The sequence below is a fragment of the Lolium perenne genome, chromosome 7 (assembly GCF_019359855.2).
Source record: "Lolium perenne isolate Kyuss_39 chromosome 7, Kyuss_2.0, whole genome shotgun sequence".
In the NCBI taxonomy this organism is placed as follows: Eukaryota; Viridiplantae; Streptophyta; class Magnoliopsida; order Poales; family Poaceae; genus Lolium; species Lolium perenne.
In genome coordinates, this window is record NC_067250.2 from 21,547,073 (window position 1) to 21,564,767 (window position 17,695).

The 17,695-nt window shown below is 44.2% G+C and overlaps 2 protein-coding genes across 2 annotated transcripts; both read right to left on the bottom strand.

Moving 5' to 3' along the window:
- Nucleotides 1–3,273: 3,273 nt before the first annotated feature.
- LOC127318134 (uncharacterized) lies at nt 3,274–8,949 on the bottom strand. Its single transcript, XM_051348757.2, has 3 exons — nt 7,261–8,949; nt 4,225–4,350; nt 3,274–4,107 (listed from the first exon to the last, which is right to left on the bottom strand). Exons 1-3 carry the CDS (start codon nt 7,587–7,589, stop codon nt 3,456–3,458), a joined length of 1,107 nt encoding a protein of 368 aa, XP_051204717.1. The 5' UTR covers nt 7,590–8,949; the 3' UTR covers nt 3,274–3,455.
- A 115-nt stretch (nt 8,950–9,064) lies between these two features.
- LOC127318133 (long chain acyl-CoA synthetase 4) lies at nt 9,065–16,889 on the bottom strand. Its single transcript, XM_051348756.2, has 18 exons — nt 16,703–16,889; nt 16,427–16,580; nt 15,183–15,239; nt 14,978–15,026; nt 14,773–14,849; nt 13,271–13,310; nt 13,087–13,181; nt 12,394–12,561; nt 12,195–12,305; nt 12,028–12,115; nt 11,511–11,577; nt 11,221–11,296; nt 11,011–11,128; nt 10,644–10,889; nt 10,393–10,532; nt 9,629–9,811; nt 9,413–9,532; nt 9,065–9,284 (listed from the first exon to the last, which is right to left on the bottom strand). Exons 1-18 carry the CDS (start codon nt 16,828–16,830, stop codon nt 9,249–9,251), a joined length of 1,953 nt encoding a protein of 650 aa, XP_051204716.1. The 5' UTR covers nt 16,831–16,889; the 3' UTR covers nt 9,065–9,248.
- Between the last annotated feature and the right edge of the window lie 806 nt (nt 16,890–17,695).

Genomic DNA, 17,695 nt, shown 5'->3' on the forward strand with positions numbered 1-17,695 from the left:
TATTCCTTCTTCTGACTTCACCATGGACCAAAAAGTCACCAGATGTCAACACAGAATATAGCGCTTCGCTGCGCTCCCTCCGGAACCAAACGGTCGGAATAAAAACATGGGTGCGCGCGACCGAATTCCACCCGATCCAGCAAACTGCAGGCAAAATATGCACTGTTCCATTCGCCAGCGGAGCTTTCCGGAACTCATCTCTCCAGCCAGATCAAAGCAAACCGACCTCCGGTAGATCTTCATCTTCGCTTGCGAGAAACCCGAGGACCGCCACCAAAAACAAAGCAAGACCAGCAGCCCCCACGCCGCCAGTCCCTCCTGCCGGATCACCAGGGAAGAAGACGGCAACGCAGATCCACCGCTGAACCGTCCGGGGGCGGAGGCCGCCACCGCTCCACCGAATCCTCCATGGCTACCAACGAAGAGCATCAGGCCCCGGCCAAATAGCCGTGCCGCCCGGCTTCCTCCACCGGCGCTTCATCACCTCCCATGGAACGCCACCGTGGAAACCCTCTCCTCCCCCTCGTCGTTCGACGGAAGGGGCGCCGCCACCGCCGCCGTGGCCGGGGCCGGGGCCGAGGCCGGCAGCAGCGGCGGCTGAGGTGCGGCGATCCGGGGCGGCTGCTCGGAGCGGGGCGGGTAGATCCTCCGCCGCCGCCCGGGAGGGGGGCGGGAGAGAAGGAGGCGGCGGCTAGGTTAGGAGAGAGGAGGAGGCGGCGGCTAGATGCATACACACATAGCACTATCAATTGATTGAAATGTAGTTCGATTTTATGTCATGAGGCTTTTGGCTTTAGATTTTGGCTACTGCCCCCGCTCCCGTCGCCCACCCCGAGGCGACCGGGGCGCCCACCCTCCCCACGCCGGTCCTCCACCTCCCTCCCTCCCCCTCCGCCGCCGCCGGCGAGTGCCGCCGGGCAAAGCCCGCGCGGTGCCGGTGGCGGCGGGTTCTCCCCTTCTCCGCGCGTTAGGAGGCCCGACGGGGCGGATCCCGACCTAGCGGCGGTGAGGAGCTTCGGTGGCGGCGCTGGCCGCATCACCTCGAGCCGCGGCGGGCGGGCGGACAGCGGACGCGGCATCGCTGCTCCTCTGGTCGCCCTCCCCTGCGCGTTCGGCGGGCCCGTTGGGGCGGGCCTGGGTCTCTCGGCTGGGCGGTGTGGTGGCTTCGGCTTGGCCGGCGCTGCTCCTGCTGTGCCCGGCAGCTGGGGCTGGTGGCGGTGGCGCGTCGTGCACGGATCTGGCCGCCGGTTGCTGTAGGTTCAACTCTAGGGTTCCGACCGGATCTGGGCTTGTGGGCCCAGATCTGGGCCTGGTTGGGCCGGGTCTGCAGCGTGGTGGTTCGCCTGCGCGGCGCCGCCTGGTTCGCTGCCGTCGGAGTCCTGCCTTCTCGGGGTTCTTCGACGGTTGGATGTCGCTTGGGGGCGAGGTCCTTGCTGGCTATCCGGGATGGGTCCCTGGGTCGGCGCATGCTTGCCGGGTTGGGAGCGTGTCCAGTACTGTTGCTGCTCCCCGCGGCGGTAGTCTGGTTTCCCTCCGATCAGTTTGGTCGTACTAGTGCAGAGTGCTGGCGGCCTGGGGATGGTGAGGTCGCTAGTTGCCGCCGTTCTAATGTCGTTGACATCTAGATCTAGGTCTGGCCGGGCATTGCCAGCCAGCGTGTGCTTTCACCCTGCGGATGAACCTAGTCGGGGCTAGTTCATAGTGTGGCTGTGGTCGGGGGTGCGGCAGTACTGCGATGTCTACTCTACGCCCTCGCGATGGCGACCGGAATTTCGATCGGGTTTGGACCTCAGCGAAAGCTGCACATGGTGTTGACCTGTGCCGGTGACGACGGCACCTGTGGGTGTCGCTCCCTTGTTGAAGGCGTCCCGATGTTGTCTCTCCTGTTCGAAGTGATGGATTCTGTCCCTCCACCCCTATCTGCCCTCTTAGGGTCCTCGCTTTGTGCAAGCTTCTCTAGTAGTGTCTTGTGGTTCACCCTGTGACCTCGCGTTGGTGTCGCAGCTCCTCTCGCAGCATCGGCCTGGCTGCTTTTACACGGTCTGCTACGGTAGCTGATGTCCTTCCTAGCGCCTTGGGGGGCTTCACTAGGACGGCGTCTGGTCGTAGCTCTTACCGGTGTGCTTATCCCAAAGCCAGGGGAAGATGCTGTGTTTTGGGTCTGGACCTAGCCCGAGCTCCAGGGGTGGTGGCTCTCGGGTCTGGGTGAAAACTTTGCAGGACCTTGTCTCTGCCGACGACGATGACGCATTCTTGCGCCATTCACCTTCTTGGAGGCGTCGCCACAAGACCCCCCCTCCTTTGGTTCCTCATGCTCTACTAGGTGGCCGGCCCATCGTTGAGTTCCCCGTGGGTTGCAGTCCTGGTGCGGTGGAGGTTGTGTTGGTGTGGACATGGCCGTGTTTGCTCCGGTGCCGCAGAAGACAAGGCTCCCTCCTCATGGTTCAAGCGGGCGCTTCGGCTCGACGTTATCTGTGTTGTCTTCTGTATGGGTTTCTTTGTGCGTTTGGCGCGTGTGTGTTGTAACTTCTGGTGTAACTCCTAGCCGGTTGATGGCTTCGTTAATTCAAAGCCGTGCTCATTTCGAGCCTTATGTTTAAAATTTTATGTCATGAGGGACTTTCGTGACAAACATCAATATTTTCTTCTTGCTTCTCCCTCTTCTTGCACCCTGCTTCGAAGGCTTGCTCGCAACGTCCACTCGTGTCCTTCGTTGGCCCCAGCTCCTCGACCCAGCGGTTCCCCTGTGCTCCGACCATGAGCACGTGTCCCCAACCTCTGCCATCGCTCGGTTCCTCGCTATCGTCTGCTCTGCCTGCAACTGCTCCCGCTCCCGGCCTCCTGCTTCAAAAGTGTGCTCCCAACGTCCAGCGGGGCGGCTGGCGAAGTCGAGGGATGTAGAGGCGGGTGCAACCCTGGGTGAGTGGGTGACGGTGGCGCACCTTCGCGTTAGAGGACGGGAGCGTCCTGAGCAATGATGACCGATGGGTCGTCGAGGCCAGGATACGGTTATCACGGATTTTTTTTACACACCGTTGATATGTTATTTTTAACGTACGATGCGTTTTTTTCACATAAAACCACCGCTGATTATCCTTTAAGAGAAAAACGTTTATTAAGTTTTAGACCATTTAGATTTTCTTAAATCTTATTTACCGTGAATGAAAAATATACGGCTGTAGTTTCGAGAAAAGTGCAATTGAATGAGTTTCGTTTTTCTACCACACGGCTGCAGTTTTCACAAAAAGTGCAACTTATCTTAGAAAAGTGTAATTGAATGCGATTCGCACATTTCTCTGAACTATAGTTGCATTTTCATTTAGATGTTTGACTTAACAAAATATCAATCGTCCGAGATTTAACAAAACGAAACATAGAGCATGTTTAGTTTGATCTCTTTGCTACGTAACCCTGAGTTGATTATTCCATCCGACCATCACGCGTCTCCGTGCTGGTCATGGGAAGAAGGGTGACCGAGCATTTGGCAAGAACGAGTTGAAATCGTCGTCGTGCAGCTGGTACTCGTACAGCGAGTTGTCGAGCCGGGCGGCCACCGCCGCTGAGGACGTTGCCGCGGAGACGACCTCCCCGAGCTCCGACGACTCCGGCCCGCGCGTGCCCACCGCAGGGAAGTGCGCAGCAACGGAGAAGTAGCCCGACTCGGCCGACGTCGTGGCGGCCGGCGAGAAGAACGGCGCCGCGGAGAAGCAGCCACCTCCGGCCGGCAGCTGCTTGTAGCCGGTGCACTCAACCGGCGTGAAGCCCGCTGACGTGGGGTAGGGGAAGGAGAAGGCGGCAGCGGAGACGTCGTGGCCGTGGAAGGACGATGAAGACCGCGGCATCCCGTCGGTCTCCACCTTGAGGCTGTTGTTGAAACTCGCCAGCATCTGCACGTCCGGGTCCTGCAATGGCGGGTGGTGGCCGCCGTCGCTCGCGGCTGCCACGGCGGGAGGAGGCGGCGCGGCGTCGGCGTTGCGCTGATTCTGGTGGCACGTGTGCTCGCCCTGGTACGTGACGTCGAACACGGCGAGGTCGGCGTCGGAGCGCTGCACGTGCTTCGTGGCGGGGCAGCCCTGCGAGTTGCGGTACGTGCAGCGGTAGTAGCCCCTGCACAACACAACGACGGCATCCCTCAGAAACTAGAGTCTGATGAATTATACAGTACATACTGAAGTAAAAATGTAGCATCAAAGTCTGAATATGGATCAGAAAATTCCGAGTAACCTTGGAAATCTGGCGCCGAGGATGTCCTTCTGGCCGTACTTCCTCCAGCTGAGCCCGTCATCTGGAGTGTAATCTAAATTTGCGTCTGGTATTCGGAATTTTTGGGTCCATCTTGGGAGGCCCTTCCTGTGTGATTTCAGGACCACGGAACAAAAAGATCAGATACTGAATTTTCTCGTTGACTGACGCAAATGTTAATAATGTTCAAGTACTGAATCCGTCGATTATGATTGATGTACATTCTCTTTTTGACCAAAACACCAAAGAACCACTTTTGACATTACTCGATCTGCCGCTTTCTAGTCTGCCCATTCGTGCGGTAATTCAGCTTTTCTTTAGGAAAAGGTTATGTACCTCTCCAGACATATCAGAGAATAAGTCCAGAAATATATTTTTGTAGAAAGTCAAAGTTCCACCATTTGAAAAAAAAAATCTCCCAAGAGCCACTCCCGAAATCATTTGAATTGTCATGGGATGGACAACAACTGTGATGTTATTTGTCCTTGCCAAGGCAACTGACTTTATCGACCAAAGAAACCATAATCTCACTATGTTCTTTTTTTTTAGAAAATGTAAGTATGCATTGCCTCTAGCCTTTGCATCGAGATGCAGATAAACAAAATTTAATGCACGCACACGTTTCATATACTCCCTCCGACACATAATAAATATCATGGTTTTACTTTAAGTTTGAACTAAAACCATGACAATTGTTATGGATCAGAGGAAGATTGAGGATTATTTTCTAAGCACGTGTGTAGCTGCAAACCCCTATATGTGTGATGTCCTGCATCAAAGACAGTTCTACCCAATGTTCACAATCTGTAACAGTTTCTCTTTTCATTTCTTTCAGATGAAACAACATATAGACTTGAAACTTTGCAAGTATTTCAAACATTATTCAAAATCTGTAGAATTTAGTTCCGAATTTTTTTATATGCAACGTAAATATGTATAATGATATTTTTCTGTAAGAAGTTATAACGTGAGAAAGTTCCCTCATTTTAAAGAAAAATTCCCAGGAGCCACTTCTGAAATGCATGATTTGAATTTTCATGGGACGGAAGACAGGTGCAATGTTATTTGTCATGGCAAAGGCAACCGGCTTTGTCGACGAATGAAACTATAATCACACTATTTTTATTTTAGAAAATGGAAGTACTCATTGCCTCCAGACTTTGCATCGAGATGCAAATAAGCAAAAATTATTACTCACACACAATTCAAATAGGAGATTGAGGTTTTTTTTTTCTAAGAACGTGTGTATCTGCAGACCCCATGGTAGCTTAGTTGGATAAAGCTTATGTTCCCTTCGATAAGCACGTGTATATCTGCACACCCCATATGTGATGTCTGAATAAAGATCTATGCTAGTTCATTTCTCACAATCTATAGCAGTTTCTCTTTTTCGTTTCGCACAAATGAAACAACATATGTACTTAAAACTTTGCATGTATTTGAAACGTTAGGTATGAATTGTGTAGCAAATAGACCAGAAATTTTGATACAATTAATATCATTGAGATTTTTTAATAAATTATTTAAAAGTATATTTAAATTACACAACTTATCCACATTAGCAAGAAGCCTAAGAAATTAAATCTTATGCGGGGTATCAATATTAGGTAAACGGTCCTCGACATCAGTTGAGAACTAAGGACATGCGCGGATGCGCCCACAGAAAATTAGCGATATCAACTCTTCCTTAAGTATATGCTACTAGCTTCATACACGTATTTACTATGTGATAGTAACTAAATTGTGTATAGAATCATTTCTTAGCTTTGGCTATCTATTGTTTGGATGCCGGTATCGATATCAATTTGCTTGTGTGACATTTTTTCTCCTTAGTTCTGTCTACATGGAAAGAAAACAGTAAAAGTAAATAACACACGGGAACACAACAGACATCCAGATCTTGGAAATTTTCAATGTTGATTCATGTGTAAATATTTATGAAGTTTATAATGGAATGTCTTTAATGGGACTCTAGGTACTTACAGTCAATAAAAATGAGAGTCAAGCCTACAATATGTACAATTAAAAATGTCATCGTTTTGTACCCACATAAACCTAAAAATGAAAATAAAAAAAGTGATAATGTTCTTTCAGATACAACATAAGAAAATGGAACAAAAACATCAGGACACATATGTTACCTCTATTGGTCATTACCATGATTCTTTCCAACCGTTAACTTTTTGTGTGTTTTTCGACAAGAAATATAGTTTTTTTGCACCATTTAATTAACTTCTCTTTTGCCTCCGCCGACTTATTGACACATTGTCAGTTTTAAAGAAAAACCAACATATTCATCTTGTTACAACCTACACCATGGCATGAGAGGTTCAAGCAAAAAATAATCCACTAGCATGACACTAAAACTGATAATAATTAGATTTTTTGTGTCTTTTCTTTGCATATTTTAAAGGTAAACACCGACAATGTTAAAAAAAAACTAATATAAAACCAAAAGTGAAATTTATTAGCATAGATACGGCTTTCTTTTGCATACATGGAATTGTTTAATCTGAATCCTGTGAGCTTAACCTAGGATTTTTTTGGAAGCAAGAATTGTTTCTCGATTCGATTATGCCAAGTATGGTAAAAAATACATTAACATGACCATCACCAGTTTTTTTTTAAAAATTATCATACGCCTCTTTTTTGTACTGTTTAAGATTTGAAGTTGTAGATATTGAAATATTTTTATATAAGTTCGATCAAACTTAGAAAATTGACTTAGGAGAAACATATATAGAACTTCAGATTCTAAAACGAAGCGGGTATAAGATTGTTAGATCTAAATAAAGAACAGATGCATGTATTCGATGTAGGCGGTGGGGGGAGGGGGGATCTCATCATCCATTTCGAAAAAAGTAAGATTACTAAACTGAACAAGAAGATAGCATGTTAAAGATCAGGAACCAGCATTTTTAGTACTACCTGCTAAGGCAAGATAGCATTTCCGGAAGTAGAAAAAGTGCACAATGTGTCTAAATAACATTTGAAACATCGTATACTACACATACGCACCTTCTCTTGCAAATGCCTTGGCTCTCTTGCGCTTGCGCCGCGTCCCTGCTTGCAGCCACGACAGCGCCGGAGTTCTCCTCGGCCGACCGAGGCGAGTCGGTGCTCGAGGCGCCGCCATGAGATGCCTCGATGGCCTTGGCGACGGCGATCGCCTTGCCAAACGTGCACCGCAGCTGCCGCGCCACGTCCCTGCAGCATTCCTTCGCCGGAGGCAGCTGGTTGCCGGCCGTCGCCGGCAGCTCGCCCAGGAGGCGCCTTGCCTGCTCCTCGCCGTCGGCAAGGATGCTCAGGAGCAGATGCATGCTGTCCCCTCCTCCAACCTCCTGCATGGTTTGCAGCTTGTGTGTGTGGCAATGGCAGGTTGACGGGAGGAATGGTTTATGGAAGGATGACGGCAAGTTCGAACAAACTGTAGGGACGAGCGACGAGTACGTGTGCAGTGGATCGAAAGAGATGTGACGATGAAGTGGTGACCATTGGATGGATTTAAGATGGGTTTTGGGGTATATATGCTGATGCGCATCTGGTCTTCGAGTTTGACCGAGGGAAACCGAGTTAATTTTACTCCATCATTTTTATTCCTTAAGCTCTTTGGGTGCCTCCCCGGTTTGACCAGTCTTTTGGTCCTCATACTTGACATCGTACGAGAACGTCGAGAAGGCTTTGGCTGGGCGGAAATTGCTAGAAGGTGCCACTAGTAGTGAAAAAAAGGTTCGAAAGTTTAGCATTTTTGTTAGTGGAGAAGAAATTCCTGGATGATCTCTTGTACTTGGTGCGAACATTCTGTTAATAGATATTTTTGTAACTCGGAGTTTGCTTAGAAATAGCTGAGGAAAAGTCAGAGAAATTTGACGAAAATGACATAGTATTCACCTGGAGCCTTAAACGGACCCAACTTTGCAATCTCGCCTCCTATGTTCGAACCTCCCCAAATGAATAGTAAAATGAAGTGTGGTGGTCTAATTCAAGCTCAAAGATAATTCAATGTAATTTCAGCAGCTGTATGCACAGCCTCACCGTGACTGGACAATGTTCTCTGCCATTTAGTGGATATAATTCTCTCTTTCGTGTTGGCATTCACTAACCTTGTGGACTGCTTTTTGGAAATTTCAGTGGAGTTCAGAATGTTCAAAGCTGGGCCAGTGTTGACTGCTGACCATTGATTCAACACTCCAATTCCATTGGTCCAGACGATCACACGGATAGAGGAGAGCAGTAGAGCACAACAATATTGGTGGGATACAGCAGGTCAACAAATACAGAAGATTCCGAAGAACTGACCAAGAATCTTCAATCCTGTCTCCGCGTATAGAGCAACGAGAGAAAGTGACGCAGGTGTCAGGACCTGTGCTGACGCTGCTGTGCTGACCGGGAACAAGAGGCACAACCGCACAAGGAATAGTTTGCCCTTCAACCAATCAGGAATACAAGGCCCAGAATAAGATTCACATGGAATAGATTCTTAACAATAAGAATTCACAGGGAATATGTGTTGTGTGAAAAACTAGAGTGACCATCAACAAGTCGTATGTTAATTAATGTACATGATGCACACTTCGATTCCATCGAACCATCGCTCTCTTACTTTGTGCTTTTGTAGAGTGCATCGATGGCTCCCTGGACATAGGACCTTCGAGGAAACAAATCAGCTAACTGGCAGAGATTAGACATAATTGCAATAACTTTGGGGAAAGAAGGGCAGTATAAGCCGAAATTCAGGAAAAGAATGTGCTGACGCTGCTGTGCTGACCGCAGACAGCCACACAATGAACAGTTTGCCATATAATCAGAATGCAAAGCCCCGAACAAGATTCACATGGAATAGATTCTCAAGAAAATAAATAATTCACGTGGAGTATGCATTGAAAAACTAAAGCAGAGAAACATCATCAAGTCTTATGCTAATTAATTTACATGTACATTGTGATTCCATCAAACCACTGGGGATTAGAGAAACCCATTGGCTGCTCTGCGAAATGGTCGCTTTCTTATTTCATGCTTTTGTAGAGTGCGTCGATGGCTCCCTAGACATAGGACGTTCGAGGAAACATATCAGCTAAATGACAGAGATGAAACAAAGCTTGCAAGAACTTTGGAAAAGGGAGGGCAGTATAAGCCAAAATTCAGGATATTGTTTGATATGAGATCTAACCTGGTAGTATTTGAGCATTTGTGGGCGTTTCTTCTTGTATGTTGGGGTGATAAGGTCCCGCTCCATATCAAATGGTAACGGGTCAAGATGGACGGCTCTTATGAACTCAAAGCCTTTCAGCTGGCAAAGGAAAAACAGTGGGAAAATGTAAATTCTAGCACTAATGAAATGTGGAACAAACAGTGAGTGGCGCATATGTAATATCAGGCGCTTTACCTTCTTTCCCTTTGCAATCTTTGAAAGTTCAGCTACAAAATGCTCTTTGGCTCCCGAGTTTTCACATAGTTCAGCCAAACTTCCAGAAATACCATTTTGTTCAGCCCACTGTTCAAGCACTTGCTGGTTGGGGTTTATAACAGCAATAAGAGAAGATTCGAAACTGTTCCCATATACCCATATCTGAAATTGATCACCAGAAGGAACGTAAATTGAGACGAATGACGGATGAATTGGATATAGAAAACACCAATATGTTTTTTTCATGTATCCCTACTTTTTTGACACATGTGTAGTGTGTAGTTTCTCAAATGATTGCACTCACAATGACAAAAGAGACAACCGAAACAACATAATTTTGAGAAGGAACTATTTTCTTTACCACAGAGTCTTCGAGTTAAATTTATGCATTTTGAATTATATGCCCCTACAAACGACTGTTCCGATGGTGTTATGATAAAAGTTATGGGGCTCAAGAAATTAAGCAAATCTAAGAAATAGTATTATTCTTGAAAAAAAAGAAATAGTATTATATCTTCAATTAGCTTCCAAGGATGCTGACGACTTCAGCAACATACTAAGGCATCAGCAGTCATCCCACTGTACTAAGTACCCAGTTATCTTAAAAAAAACATTTCAATTCCGTATGTTCAGATGCTGTACACAACACTTCCAGGTATATGGGCAGGAAAGTAGGACCGAACATAGTTAAGACAGAAATGAGACAACTCCTCACTATGTGAACAATTGATTTAGGTATTTACCGAATCAATTTCTGGAAGAACACCATAGATATTCTCTAGATTTTCCACTGCAACATATTCTCCCTGTGAAAGCTTGAATATATTTTTCTTCCTGTCAATGATTTTCAAGGATCCGTTTGGTTGCCACTCACCAACATCCCCTGCATTATTATTGAACTTACAATCATCATCCAGAATATACTAACTTATGATATCCAGCTATCAAAGATTGTTAAACTAACACCTCCCACTGAAGTTGGGATATCGCTAACCTGTGTGAAACCATCCATCAATCATGACTTCCTGTGTTAGGTCCTCTCTTTTGTAGTATCCAGAAAATAGAACACTTCCCTTCACGCATACCTCCCCACGAGGAATACTTGCCAAAGCATCATAGCCCATCTCTGAAACTGACTCAAGTCGAACTTCTGTATGTTGAAGTGGTGGGCCAACAGTTCCGATCATGGAGAAATCATTTGGTAGTGCAACAAAAGTTCCGGCACAAGTTTCCGTGAGTCCTAAAATTAGGATTGTGCAAAGTTTTATTTAATAGTGTTTCTGTCAGCCAATAATACGTGCAAATCATCTGAAGGTCTTGCCTATACTTGACGAAGGAACTTAAACATCAAAGATGCATACCGTATCCTTGAGTAACATGTGCACATGTTACAACCCTCAAAAATTCTTCCACCGCTACAGAAAGAGGAGCCCCACCAGATATAATAATACGTAATTTTCCTCCCAGTCTTTCTTTCACCTATAAGATAAACAGTTTAAGCACTATGTTGCACTTAAAATTTTAATTCTATCTAATGAAATATAACAGTGCTCTTGAACGTAAAATTCTACCTTGCTGAAAACTAATTTGTCAAAGAATGGGGATGCCTTTTCATGTTTAATTCCTTTCCTCATGCTGTCTAGTTTCCTGAGAATTTGATAATAATTACCAAATGAGAAATTCTATCATGATCCATGATTATGACAAAAATTCTTGAATGCATAAGAAGAGCAAACAATGAGACCTTACAGAACGCGAAAGGACATAGGAAGAACATCAGAAGAAAATATGTGCCATAAATATCAAACGAAATGAGTACTCTTCTGAAAAAAAAGTTATCAGTCTTAACGTGTAAACTTACAGCTTGTATGCAAGATTGAATAAGGTTTTCTTCAGTATTCCACCAGACGAAATCTTGGTTGTAAGACCTACAGAAAAGAATAAGTTGGATCGCATATTGGTCAACAGCATATTATAAGAAGCACAACCAACCATTTAGTAAATCAAACAAATTCAGTTTCTGACTGTTTCCTTTTCAGACATGTTTTTTCACTCTAGAAAAGACATTTGTGTCAACCATTTGATTTTAAAGTATGGCATCAACAACTAGGCAACTAGCTCCACTGTAAGAGTTCAGCACATACACAACTTTTATGAATTCATTTATTTAGTCTTTACAGACAATGACACCAAGATAAAATGGTGATCTAAACATGCTGGCAACGTTGAAAGACGAATACCAGACATAAGAGAAACTTCTTCAGTTATACTTTCTTGACAGACTATGCGTGCAACAAAAGATATTTCAGCTGAATGACAAAATAACTGACTGGTTATAAATATCAAACTATGTAAACAACTAAAAATCTGGAGTTTACCAGAATATATTCTGTCGAGTACACGTGGAACAGCACAAAATATTGTTGGTTTTAATGCTCCAATGTCGTCAACCAACAACTTAACATCCTACAAATGTACGCAAACTAACTTTAGTATGAACCCATTGACTTGTTGAGGGTAGAGAAGGAATATTCACAAATCATACCCCGCGCCAGAATCCAATTTTTGATCCATGAGAAATGAATACTTCCTCAAACATTCTATCGAAGATATGAGCTAGTGGAAGATATGACATATAGACATCATTTTGATCGAACTGCAACAACAAATCGGTGAGCAACCAACATGACTTGTATGATTCATTGAAGAATATGGTAGCAAATATTTCAAGATTCTATACTTACAGCTTCACCAATAGATTGCATTACAGAATCAGCACCAGCCAGGTTAACAAGAAGGCTTTCATTGGATATCATAACACCTTTAGGGTCCCCTGTTGTTCCACTTGTGTACATTATTGTGCAGATGTCAGATTTCTTCTTTTCAGGAAGATCAACATGATGATCACCACCCTGTGGACATGTCAGACATACAAATTTATTTGTAAACGTACAATGGTTTAATAGCCCGCCATATATAACTCTAAGACCATATGTTATTAATGGAATGAACTTGAAAGTTCAGTGTTTCGAACTAGATGGTCTTGAACTAAGTCAATAAAAGGGACTAAGAGCATTCACAGAATTTCTCGCCTTGGTCATACATCGCTATTATAACATTCCTGGATAATGAAGATGCCTAATATGTCATATGTAACATGATGTATTAACAAGGAGACTTCTGTCCTTTGCAGGGAAAATTAAGGATCTATTAGGCAGCTGAGGTCTAGAAAAATGCATGATTAAAAATAAGACATATGTCATGTCCCATATCCACTTTGAGATGTGCTGCAATGGCACTGTGAGAATATAATCAATTCATATTTAATGACAATGAGTGGAATATCAAATAAGATAAAAGAGAATACTTCGATTATTCTGTAATGAAGGAAATTAAGGTAATGTACAAAGTAAGCTCGGCTAAAGAATAAAGCTAACCATGATCAGGAATTCCTCCCATGAGAAAATGGAAAGCCCATGGTTCTTAGCTTCCTCCTTTTGGTCATTTGTGACTCCTCCAAAGCTGACGATCGCTGCAGATGAGATAGTAAAATCCATATAAATTCGAGAGTGATAAATCATGTAATCGATTGATATATTATTGCATATTGAAATAACTTACATTTCAAATACTTTGAAGTGGCATGACAGGTTTTCAAGAGCTGCCATAAATGAAAACATTAGCAAATAGGAAAACATGAACTTTTTTAAAGTAAGCTAGTACATAATTTTTTTGGCAGCAGTAACACTCTGCAGATATTCTATTCCAAACAAATTCCCTGAAATCATGTGTTAAGTCTGGCATAATTGGACTCTAGGAATATCCGGATAAACAAAAGTTGAAAATTCTTCGGCAGGCACTGGTCATCTCAATTGGTTGGCTTTGGCGAGCAAACTTAGATCCGCACCAAAACGAACATATGAATCAACCTGTAGAGTTCACCCCCGTCGGGCAAGTTCTGATCGCGGGGGAGGGGAGCGCCGCAGCGAGAGGCCATTGCGCCGTCGCCTTTCTCGCGGAACGGACCGCCGCCACACAAATTACGGCAGAGAGGTACCACCCACTGCACACAGAGACTGAGAGACCGCCGGCAGCTCGCCGGGAAAGCCGGGCGGCGAGGCCAGGACAAGGCGACGTGCGTGCGCCGGGAAATGCCACTGTGTTCGCCGTCGGTCATGGCCGAGGGGAGTTGCTATACGCCGACCTGGTCGGCTCGTTCCGGGTGCCGCACACCCCAGCGACCAGGTCGGGTAGGCTGGGCCGCGGCCCATTAGCTCAGGTACGATTTTTTTTTCCTTTTTTTCTGTTTCTTTTCTGTTACTAATATTTTTCTTTTTTAAAATCTAACATTATTTATGAAACTATTTTTCCAGATATTTTAAAAATATGAACATTTTTATATTTTGAACAGTTTTATATTTTGAACATTTTTCGATTTTTTTCTTCAAAATTTGAACAATCTTTATGTTTGAACATTTTTAAATTTGAACATTTTTTAAGATTGAACATTTTTGAAATTTGAACATTTTTTAACTGTGAACATTTTTGAACTGTGAACATTTTAAAACTGTGAACATTTTTTGGGATTGAACATTTTTTGAGATTTGAACAATTTTTTAAATATATTTTTTGAAAATATGAACAATTTTTTGAATATGAATACTTTTCAAAATCTCACAATTTTTTTTTAAATCTTAATATTTACGAATCTGAAAAAATAAAAATAAACAAAAGAGAAAAAAAGAAACAGAAAAGGAAAAGGAAAAAAGAAAAGAAAAGAAAAAACGAAAAAAGAAACAGAAAACGAAGTACACTGCGAACTGGGCCGACCAGGCCGGTCCATACCGCGCGCCGTAACGGCCGACCTGGTCGGTGTATAGGAATTTCGTGGCCGAGGCCTCAACGCGCGATCTTATTGGGCTAAAATTAGACAGGCCGCTTGTAACTCAGATGACATGTGCTTCATTGATTAGCCCAAATAACCACTTCTTTTTCAGCCCAAATGAGCGTCAAAATTTAATTTTTTTTTACTTCAAAACGAAAACAGCATGAGTACCTGGATAAATTCAACAAAAAAAAAGAAAAAAATATTAAGCAGAGTAAAGCCACCATTAGTTCATTACCTCTCCAATCTTTCTCTCTTCCACAAAAGCAATTTGGATTTCTGCGTGGCACGTGATAAATTCCACCGCATTAGCACCTGGATAAAAATGACAGGGACAAGGCAGTCATTAGCAAAATCTTCAACGAAATTTGCACATTGAAAGTACAGGCGGGGATTAGCATATATTCATGTTTCTATTAAGGAGCGCAGCATGACCCATGTACCTAGAGTGTCGTAGAGTGGCACACAACAAACTCCAAGGGCATTGCAAGCCTGGAAGCCAGTGTTAGATTTCATTAACAAGAGCACACATTAACAAACATAGTGTGGTGTCCTCTCTTTCTTTCGGTTCTCTTGGAGATACCTCTCTGTGTGAGGAATGATGAACTAATTAATTACCTCCTTCTTCCTAAAAAAAAATATAATTACCTCCATGCTTATGATCCATTCCGGACTGTTTGCACCGTAGATTCCAGCGCGTTCGCCCTGAAAATGATAATTCGCTTTAGATCCACTTCCACTTTAGTTATACTGACTACTTCAGTACACCAAAACAAAATCTCAGTTAATTAAACGGTAAGAGTACAACTGAACCAATGCAACAATGTTTTTCTTGGACACAAAGTAATTTTTAAATTAAAAAATACGTATGATTTAATGAAACCGATCAGGATGGAAGATGCCGCATCTACAGGGCACGGCCTGGTCAACTCCCGGAGCTTAATTTTGAATTAGCTGTCCAGATTTCAGGAGGTTCGATCCATTGAAGACTAGACTATTTCAACAGGGAGAAAACTTCAAGAGTAGACTTTCTTCACAGCCAGGCAAACCGTATTCATGAGGTACGTAAAAAAATACTCTATCCGTGTTTGGTTGAAACGTAAGCCTAAGTCGCCGTACGTTAACCCTTTGCTAAAGTCAAATGTGCTAACAGTTGTGGGCCTCACGATGTATATTGAAATAGATGAGACCTCGCTTCAATCGCGCTAGCCCAAATAGAAAAATGATGGAAAGAAGATTGCTGCAAAGCTAAATTCATGGTGACCTAGTAAATATATGTATTATATATGAGGGTATTAGTTATATTAGTTCACGTTCAAATGAGAAGTAGCTTAGATCAAGCTCAATCAACTCACTCCGGTTGCAATTGAATAAAAACAATCAGTATGCAACCGGTTGCCGTTGATTAATTTTAAACAGAGGTTTTTCATGTTGCACTGTGGTTGCAACTCAATTCTTCTTCAAATGTGGGCGACGTCGTTTAAGAGAGAATTAAGCTAATTATCACCAGAACGAGCGCTAGGCAGACCCGTAGAGTATTGGTGTGCCACTTAATTAGCCCAACTCCTTGTCTCGTGGAAATGAAAAACTAGCTCCTCAACACACAGCCTGGGTTGGCACTTGGCAGGCTACAGGCTACAGCTAACCAATAATATGAGCAAGATATGCGATGTGCTCACGTATCCATGATTATGTTCGTATAAGAAACCTGTCATAGTGGTATATAGTAAAGCAATTAACTGTATATGCTAATTATTTAATTTTCAACGAATCCGAGTACGCGTTTTGGGAGTTTCTTTCTCCAGGCTGCTGATCTTTCAGGCATGTGCGTGAGCTAGCTATCCAAAATTTATCAATACTTTCGATGCAATAATCAAGCCATCAATGTATACCTGTTTGACTCCCGATTTGCTCATGGAGGCCGCCAGTTTCATCACGACGTCGTACGCTTCCTGGTAAGTCATCCAGGCGTAGTCACCGGCGTTGCCATCAACAACTGGCCGACGGCCGAGCATCGGGTTGCTGGGGTACTTCTCCACCGAAGCCCTGCAAATTAAGATCAATTGCAACCGACGGACGCATCCATATGGTGGATCAGAGACGGCGAGAAATTAGCTAATCCATTTAGAAGGTGCCGTCCGGCGAGGTGGGAAGGAGGGATTGCTCACCGGAAGACATCCCAGCAGGAGTTGAGTCCCGGCGCCGACTGCAGGAGGCCGGCGTCCTTGGCCAGCACGTTCCGGTACGTCGGCCCGGCATTCGCCTCCGCGCCGCCTGACTCCACCAAGAACTCCATTGTCTCTGGCGACGACGAGGAAGGAGAATAGTTTGAGAGATCAGAGAAGAGTCGTTGCTAGCTTAGAGATTAGGTGCAGTGTATATATATATATACTACTCCTAGTCGTTAGGGAGAACGTATTTGGTGTAAAGAATTGCAAGTGCAAGACGTGAGACCCATCGCAACACAGTAATTTGAAACCCGGAGTATATTTTATTATGGAAGAAAAAAAATCCTACGAACCCACCGAAGTGCTGCTAGCGTTTGACTAAAATGTCTTGTACATGGCAAACTGAATAAGAAAACTGCGCAGGATTAGCTGGCCGATACTCGGATACCTTCGTGTTTTGTACTACATCAACTATTAATCAAGGTCGTCACTGCACACGGGCCGTCACCAGCTCCAAACTTGACCTGATCCTCCTAAACGTACCCCTACATATCTTCGGATACTTTCCTGATGTACTAGTTCTTCTAGAAAACCGATACTATAAAACAAAGTTCCAGAACTTACGAATATGATGTACAAAATGATTTCGAATTTATTTGGAGCCTACAACAACCTTAAATACTGATTTCTAACTCAAAACTCCCACCTAAATCCTCACTTTAGCCAACCTCCAGTTAAGTACCATGTTGAAACAGGTGCCGATAGGTCTATGATGTCTACGCACGCTTCTATTCCTGTAGACAGTGTTGGGCCTCCAAGAGCAGAGGTTTGTAGAACAGCAGCAAGTTTCCCTTAAGTGAATCACCCAAGGTTTATCGAACTCAGTGAGGTAGAGGTCAAAGATATCCCTCTCAAGCAACCCTGCAATTAAGATACAAGAAATCTCTTGTGTCCCCAACACACCTAATACACTTGTCAGATGTATAGGTGCAC

Bases quoted from the DNA above. Each gene is read 5' to 3' on its own strand.
- LOC127318134 (XM_051348757.2), bottom strand. From the start codon at position 7,589: ATGCAGGAGGTTGGAGGAGGGGACAGCATGCATCTGCTCCTGAGCATC. The intron at 4,351-7,260 runs GTGCGTATGTGT...GAAATCACACAG, and splicing joins CAAGGCATTTGCAAGAGAAG to GAAGGGCCTCCCAAGATGGA. The intron at 4,108-4,224 runs GTTACTCGGAAT...TGTGTTGTGCAG, and splicing joins CTCGGCGCCAGATTTCCAAG to GGGCTACTACCGCTGCACGT.
- LOC127318133 (XM_051348756.2), bottom strand. From the start codon at position 16,830: ATGGAGTTCTTGGTGGAGTCAGGCGGCGCGGAGGCGAATGCCGGGCCG. The intron at 11,129-11,220 runs GTAGAATTTTAC...TTTATCTTATAG, and splicing joins ACAAATTAGTTTTCAGCAAG to GTGAAAGAAAGACTGGGAGG. The intron at 9,285-9,412 runs GTTAGATCTCAT...TCCTATGTCTAG, and splicing joins AAATGCTCAAATACTACCAG to GGAGCCATCGACGCACTCTA.